The sequence below is a fragment of the Neolamprologus multifasciatus genome, chromosome 10, assembly GCF_963576455.1.
Source record: "Neolamprologus multifasciatus chromosome 10, fNeoMul1.2, whole genome shotgun sequence".
In the NCBI taxonomy this organism is placed as follows: Eukaryota; Metazoa; Chordata; class Actinopteri; order Cichliformes; family Cichlidae; genus Neolamprologus; species Neolamprologus multifasciatus.
The window spans coordinates 25225005-25233325 of NC_140448.1; the positions used below are offsets into that span (position 1 = coordinate 25225005).

The 8321-nt window shown below is 40.2% G+C and overlaps 1 protein-coding gene across 2 annotated transcripts; it reads right to left on the reverse strand.

Annotated features, from left to right (window-relative positions):
- Positions 1 to 1330: 1330 nt before the first annotated feature.
- On the reverse strand, positions 1331 to 7140 carry orai2 (ORAI calcium release-activated calcium modulator 2). Of its 2 annotated transcripts, XR_014876289.1 has the most exons (4): positions 6818 to 7140; positions 4978 to 5213; positions 2630 to 4193; positions 1331 to 2594 (listed from the first exon to the last, which is right to left on the reverse strand). XR_014876289.1 is itself a non-coding variant. In XM_085173699.1 (3 exons), exons 2-3 carry the CDS (start codon positions 5206 to 5208, stop codon positions 3624 to 3626), a joined length of 801 nt encoding a protein of 266 aa, XP_085029825.1. In that variant the 5' UTR covers positions 5209 to 5213; positions 6818 to 7140; the 3' UTR covers positions 1331 to 3623. The 2 variants fall into 2 exon arrangements, 1 of the variants encoding a protein (XP_085029825.1); XM_085173699.1 differs by having other exon boundaries at positions 1331 to 4193.
- Between the last annotated feature and the right edge of the window lie 1181 nt (positions 7141 to 8321).

Genomic DNA, 8321 nt, shown 5'->3' on the forward strand with positions numbered 1-8321 from the left:
ACAGAAAATAAAAAATGACCGAAAAATTGAACTCTGTGCTACACCACAGGTAATATGTACTGCAAACTATGAATGATTGCCTTTCCTGAAGGTCCTTTCTGAAAGGGTGTTCTATAACTAAGCAAATATAGAGTCCTTGATGACAACCCATGTTTAAAGCTCTATGTATGAGCATGGGTCTCTTTTTACTGAATCTCAAATTCTCTCTTTGCTCTAAATGTTGGACCGAATTCTAAAATGACACAAAAATGTTTCACGTTTCTCTTTTTGAAGTCTGTTTTTAAATCAAAGCCAGCGTCCTTCAGTAGTATTTACGCAGCCGGCTTAATGGTTCTCTGAATCCTGGACAGAGTTCTGTTTCTCTTACAAGACCTGAGTCTTTCAAAGGTTAAGTGCTTCAAAATATGCACAATGTCCTCCACTGCTGAGCAGAGGCATGCTCGCTGCTTCATAGAGAGCTTTGCACTAGTCTTAGAAATGGGCTAAACTTCACTTGGTGACACTCATCTAAACAAATGATTTCAAGCAGAATTTACATTTCAGGAGTCCAAGAATTCCTGTTTGCTCACCATATTCATCGTCACTGTTTAGCATTTTTATCAAACTGTTAAGAGTGATGATTTAACTCAGTGCCACACACAGAAACCTCTCTGGCCTTAAACACCGTGGATCGTTCAAGCCATGCAAAATGCTAAAAAAGTGCACTATCATATTGATATTGCATGTTGGAGATCTTTTACTTTTTTGCTGTCTCGTGCTGTTCAGGAGGTCTCTTTGGCTTGCTAATCAGTCACAGTTATTTCATAATACTGGCAACTGCAAGTTCCCAGCTAGCAGGAAATCCTCCCACAGCGTTGAAGACGTTCTCACGGCCTTCTAAAGAAATGTTCAAAGAATATCTGAAGGACGTAAAATAAAGTTCCTTACAACGGTTTGTCTAAGACATTATGTTTTTGACAGCAGTAGTCTGAAGATGTTTTTACTATTAGCATGTAGCACTGCAGGAATGCTTCACAAAACAACACAGTGTGACCTGTTAGCTCAATAACACCTCCTCACATTACAAGACTGTTTTTTTTGGGGTTTTTTTTGAAGAACGTTTGGACATTTCAGGCCTCAGTCTCATCCTGAGAAGATTATCAAAACTAGTTTACCTGGTTGGGACAGGAGCAACAAGACAGGAAAAGTTTGCTCTTATTTATCTTTTTCTCAAGTACCATTTCCTCCTGTGGCCATTAGTCAAGCCACACGAGGTCAGTTCATTTCATTAGACAGAGTGAAGATAAATAATTATTTTTCACAGTGCCTAAAAATGGACGCTGACATAAGACACAGAGCTTTTTATTTTTATTTTTGGTAGCCTTCAGGGTGTTAATTACATCTTACAGCACAGGTCTCCATGTCCTCTGCAGTATCCATTTAAGAAGCAACAAACACAACACAATGGAGGACGTTCTTTGATAAGAAACCGACACTTACTGTACAATTAAACTACAAGTGCACTTTTTTCCTGTTCTGAAAAGAAAGAAATGACACATAACTGAGCAAAACTTTGGTCAGTCATATTTGGAATGTTGTTTTGAACATTTTTCTTTTTTCAAACATCGTCATTCGCCGTGCGGATTTCCGTTCATGGACCCGCACTTAACTTAAAACATTTAAAAAACTGTAAACTGTAAACACCATAAATCATGCTCGTTACATGCACTTTGTGACTGTTCATACGTGACTCTTCCTCCAAATATTTGGATGATACCCAACTCACATTTTAGCTTCACTACATTTCCAACAAAAGATGTGCTTGTGTTATGACCTTTAGCAAAACAGCGTTTCATAAAAGGCAATAATTCTGTAAGGCAGAACTATATTTGGACAGTAACACATTCATATTTAAGCAATTTGTGCATCATCAGTATATACAGAATAGACACATTTGACATCTTTTACAAAGGATCCAAGGTCTTAACAGACAGTAAAAGCTATTTGAGTAAAAAGGAAAAAAAAAAAGGGTTTGAGGCATTTGTGAGATTGAAAAAAACACTAGAATGCAGCTTTTTTAAGACATACCAACAATAGATACTTAGTTTAACAATTCCCCTCCAGTCAGAACAGAGACACCACACAGCTGCTTGCAGTTTGTTGTATACCCCACTGGAGGGGCAGGTTGAGGGTGAGCAATAAGGCCACCACATAATGCACGAGGTCTGGGGTTCAGTAGCATTTCATCAAACCTAAATCAAGTATTGACTTTGCTATACAAATCCAAATCTTTGGGTCTCTCACAGAATCCATCTGACAATTACACACAACTCGCGTTTTTGTTGGCAGTTACACTTTACCTTTCATTATAGAGTTAAGCATGTAGGTGCAAAAAGCTGCATCTTTCTATATAAGGATGGCTGTGGCTCAGAAGGTAGAGCAGGTTCTCTAATGATTAGAAAGTTGGTGGTTTGATTCCCAGCTCCTACAGATTGTGTCCAAGTAGCACTGGGTAAGAAATATCTTCCAGTGCATACATGTTATTCAGAAAGTGCTTTGTGGGTGAATGTGGCTTGTATGAGTGTTCAGATATAAGTGCTGTAAAAATATTAAACCTTAACTTGGTACAACTAATTAAAAAAATGTAAACTGACCAATTCCATGATTGACATCAAAGACCTTCTACAAACCTCTCTCTAAAGTAGAATTTCTCCACTCTGGATTGAGACTCCTACCCCTTTCAGACACACACTCTTTAACTCGAATCTGATGGCACCTAAATGTGTCATTTTCTAGTGAAGTAGAACCTTGGTCAATATGATAACCGCGTCACAGGATTATGAGCATCTCTTCCATCTTTGTGAGTAGCTCGGCTCATTATAATAACGTCACGTATACGACGATTAATATAATGATCCCTCCCACAAAATGGCATCTGCGTGGGAGGGATGGTACAGATGCATAAAGAAACGTGTTTTCAGTAACAACGGTAGGAAAAGCTGAACATTCAAAAGTATCGTTACGCTTTGCATGACAAATACTGCACGCTATGGCTCTCTCTGTCACAGTTATGCCTAAATAAAGCTGAGCATAGAGACCAGTTTTCAGAGAAGACAATAATCAAACAAAAGCCACATTACATTATGGCAAATTACTTAAGGCAAGATGATAAACAAAGCTTAATCAGAACAATTTTTTGAGAATTATTGGTTACTTTTATGCCATTAAGTGAGGACTTATAAGAGATTCCAAAAAAACGAGTCATTCTCAGACTGAACAAACATTGCAACAATGGAATCATCACCAGCTCCCAACCCTAACATGAAAACAGAGATATAGCAAGAATGGCACACAGAACTTAATAGCCCTTTTTTTCTGTAAACCTTTTAACTTGACCTTTCATCAGCACAGATTAAAGATTGAAATCACAGAAAAAAGTCACTGCACAAACCCTACAATACAAGTTCACCATAAGAATAAATTAGCAGTCTGGGACACATTGGTTGTCGGCACTGCAACACTTTAAAGCTCACTGCTGACATGTCCAAGGTATTCAAGGTGACCAGAATACATTTTAGAAAAGGGAGAGAGGGTTTGATAAATATATGAGACAAAGTGAAGTCATTAAAGCTGCCGTCATGTCTTCAGACATTCTGGAGTCCTCTCTCGTGGCCGTCCAGCTGCACCTTAATCTTGTGCAGTTCTTCAATCTCCTGGTGGTGGCGCTCTGTCTTGTGGCGAACCAGAGAGCGATAGAAGTGAATGGTGAACACCACAAAAATCACCCCCACCGGGACCATGATGATGGTGGAGGCCAGAGCAGCCTGCCAGCCGGGGTTCTGCTGCGAGGGGGTGGTGGTTTCCAGAGGGGTGGCTGATGTGGTAGTTGTCTTTTTGATCTTGCCAGATTCTACAGGCAAGAACTTGATCCAGCAGAGGAGCACCACTTCTGCTAAAAACAACAGGATCCCCAAGGCCGTGGAGAAGCCCCAGGCCAGCTCAATGTAGTAGTGCATGCGTTCGTGAGGCGACTCACTGACGGAGTTGAGGTTGTGGATGTTGCTGACAGCTTCCACATTAGGAAGAATGCAGGTGCTGATCAGCAGAGCAAAGAGGTGCACTGCCACCAGGATGGTGGTGCACACACTGAAGGCGATGAGAAGCAGACGAGGGTAACTGTATTGAACTTCCAGCTGCACCTCAACCATGGCCACCTGAGACATTTAAACAGAGACATATCCAAATTACTCTACATCCATGAGTACATCAAAGCACACCAACACAATGCAAACTATACTACGCAAAGAATTTCAGGCATTTTCTAACCCTTCTGTATGAGGTCCCATTAACTGTGGTCAGAAGTATTTAAGCCACTAAGAAAGAGCAGTTTTTTCGCAAGTCTAAGCCTTCAGAAACTTTCTGGAATGTTAACTCTCAAGTCAGATAACAACCACCATGCTTCCAGGGCTGAAAAATAAAGCCAACAAACTGCAGTCCCTCAAATGGAGGCTTGAGTTGGCTTCAGCATGAATAAATCTCTAACTCCAATGATCAGGGGTGTCAAGCATAAGGCAAGAGGGCCAGAATTGGCCCAGCAAAGACCCGGTGGCACACACAGGAAATGAAGCGGTTTATGAAATTTCAGTTTCTGGGTCAGTGTCAGATTCTGTTTCGTAGGCAATGTGTTTTGCCCTGTTTGCCTTATTCTCCATAGCAACAGCTATAAATGCTTCTTGATGAGCAAAAAAAAAAAAAAAAAATTACTATGGAGATAACAAAACAGCAACTAAGTTAACTATATAGCTGTTACTTTGTGGGAAAATTGCTGTCCAAATTTGATCACAACAGAACACAAGATGTGCTTCTCTGTCAAAAACTTAATTCATCAACTTTAACATCCCATTAAGAATGCAAATGGACAGCACAAACATGACATTTAAAACCACTTCCTTCCTGCAGGTTAGTGGGGATTTTTCATATTAGACTAAACCGACTAACCATTGCAAAACCAGACAACAGTGCAGAGGTCCTGCTGGAGGCCTTCAGCTTGGCACGGCTCAGATAGAGTTTCCTCCACGACAGTGCCTGCACTGAGTGGTGGTTGGAGCTGACCAACTCCAGGTAACTACGTCGCACCCAGTCCCTGTAGTCCATCCCGCTGTTGTCTGGGGCATGCTCTGCGACCCCTAGGGCTGGAGAACCCATAGGCACATTCAGCTCACTGCTCATTTCACCTGGTGGATATGAAGCAGAGACAGGATCACATCAATGACCTGGTGTCTCAGATCCCATTACAGATTAAGATTAGAGATATGAGATTAATACACGTGGCATGTTTAAACGATAATAACATATAAGGTTTTTGTTTTTTTTTAATCTCCTGCAAGAACCCTTTGACATGTACCACTTTTATGCAAAAAATGAAGCCACTTTGGCGTGATTCTTAGCTCTAAATATAGTCACAGCTATTAACTGCTATTCTATCACATTACCATAAACTTTATTTTGAAAGCACTTCGTCAAATTAATCACCAAATTATGATTGATTGAGAAGCAGGAGACAGTGTTAACCTTGTGATCAGCGTACTGTGGGACATTTAACAAAACCAACATTTTTTTTAAGTGACTCATTTTGAAAACAGAAAACTTCCCTTGTGGTCACAGGAGATACGCATCAGATACAAAAATTTACATTTGGTGATGCTGCTGTGGACAATTGTAGCTCATAAATCATCAATCTGTGACATTCATATTTTTGACCATACAATACTGCAGCATTTATAGCCAAGATGGTTTACCAGCTCCTGCCCATATCTAGGTCTGTTTACATATTACAAAAAAAGAAAAAAAAAGATACATCATGGGTCCTTCAGTTTATTAACTGCGATGTTATCATAGTAACCCAATAAAGTTTATATATAAAGAAATGCTCGGTTGTGAATGTTTATCTTTGCTGTGTTTTCTCCTGACCATCAATCACAGGAGAACACTATCCAAATACTCCCAAAACTCTGTGTGTGTGAGTGTGAGAGAGCGAGAGAGAAGAGGGGGGCTGTCTCAACAATGTTTTGCACCAACAACCTATTGGCAAAGAGCCCGGGGAGCTAAAGGGAGGGAACAGGAAATCACTATTGTGGAAAAAAAGACAAAGTTAACGCATGAATACAAACAGCCATGCCATGAGTAAAAACACATGAAAAAAGCAAAGACTTAAGCATGTATATATAAGCACATATCCACTGGCATATTGTAAAGTGATGCACTCAACAACAATATTCAACAAATTGCACAGCAGCAGTACGTCTATCTCCCTTCATGATGTGCAAGCACAGGCTGTGCAAACACAAACCACTGAATTTTACAGTTTGCACTTTAACCATTAATGCGTCAGTACTTATGATAGTTAGATATATAGATAGTGGTGCGCACTATCTCGCCCACTGTCTTTCTCTTCATCTATCTATATATACACACACACACAGACAAGTGCAAAACGGTGGCCCCATGATTTTGCAGGGGTAACACGTTTCAGCAGATGGGTGCACCTTTACGTCTCTATGTATATTTAGAACTCTGGTAAGTTGGCAGGATCCGTTTACAGAGTTTCGCTAACAGAAAGCTAAAATACCGCTGTTATTTCAGTCAGCGTTAAACAGTAAAAGCCGGAAGACATAATGCTAATACTTATGCAAAGAATCTGGTGCGCATTTTAGCCTGAGTCCATCTTCACCTGATATGAGCACCATAACAAAATTCAGAAAAAGCAGGTCTCTACCAGCTAGCTTATTTAGCTAGCCATTCTCAGCAAGTTCGCCTGTTCCTTAACTTTCCGTCTTACCTATCCGCCAAAGTGCCTTTGAATTACGGGTGCAAACTCCGACACAGTCCTCTCTCCACGTTGCCACCCGACAAATGAACGCTCTCCGGTCCGCTCCGGGTGTTTTAGTCAAACAACTTCCGCTCTTGGCTTGTAGTTGATCAATAAAAGTACCCCCGTTTCACTCCTGCATCTGAACCAGGTCCTCCAACTGCACTGCTCTCCTCCATACCCCGACAACCTGCGTGACAGTTGCGCTTCAATTCCAAGTAAGTTCACCTGCCGTCTGGTTTCCTGGTTCGGATGGTGCGGTCCCAGCAGAGTGCAGAACGGAAGCTGAGGAAAACTAAAGTCCTTAAAATAAAAGGTTTCCGCTTGGGCGTGTAACTTTCAAAATAAAAGCAGATTGAAGCCTCCCGGTGTCTCCTACAATACAAGGAAGACTGTTCAAAAAGCCCCTTTCATTGTTAATGCATAAAATAATTCCACATAAAACACTTAAAAATAATTAAAGAAAGTTTAACAGTGAATCCTGTTCCCAGTAACACTGCATTATAAGCATAAATAGTTGTCTAGACTGGGTTTAGAAAAATAATGACTTGCACTATGTTTTGATTGTTTCTAGACCCAGCAATGCTTTATGTCACGATCTCTAAAGTAGGCCTCTCACTGGGTTAATAAGATACATAAATTAAATAATGTTATTATACCTCTTAAAGTATGTAATAAGACCTGTAATGTTAATTTTAGATCAAACTCAAAAGTGCAACTAACTGTAACTGGTGGGTAAGATCATCCAGGGCTATTTTGGAGGTAATATCCTCTGTAAAGCTGACAGAGTGGTTATATCCCTCACACCACTGGCACTAGCAAAATGCCAGTATGTGGAAGTGCATTTACTGCTGTCAAAAATTTTTTTTTTTAGATGCATCTATTTAAAGATTTTTCATCCAGGAGCCAGGCTCATGCTTGCCACTCATGTCAGTTTCCTGTGGCTGAAATATTGTATTGTATATATTATGAGAAATCTTGCCTTGTGCACAAAACTACTTACCTGTAGAGATCTTTTTTTGGTTGTTTTTGAAATTATATTTTAAGAGTAACTCTTGACAAATTGTCTATTTAATTTGCATACATGCTTTTGTTGTTGAATACCTATGTAGTTGCTGAAAGTAGTTGGTCATGCCTTTGCACCTGCTGTGAGAATTGCAAAACTCTTTACAAACAGAACAGTCACTGCTGTTTGTAAAGAGCAGTATGTGTGCTGAAGTGGTCCCAGATATAACCCGGGAAACACTGGACTTCTATGCTCCTTTAAAAATGTTGCTGCATTCCTCAAATGATGAACTTCAGATGGAACAACAACACTACATGTCCTGAAAACTTCAAACAGCTGTAGACATATCAACAGCCCCCCTTGACATCCTTCAACAAGGCTGACTAACGAAAATCAGATCTTAATCCACCTTGTGCCAACTCTGACTCTCAAGTATTATTGTCTTAATCTCAGTATAACTGCAGAGAG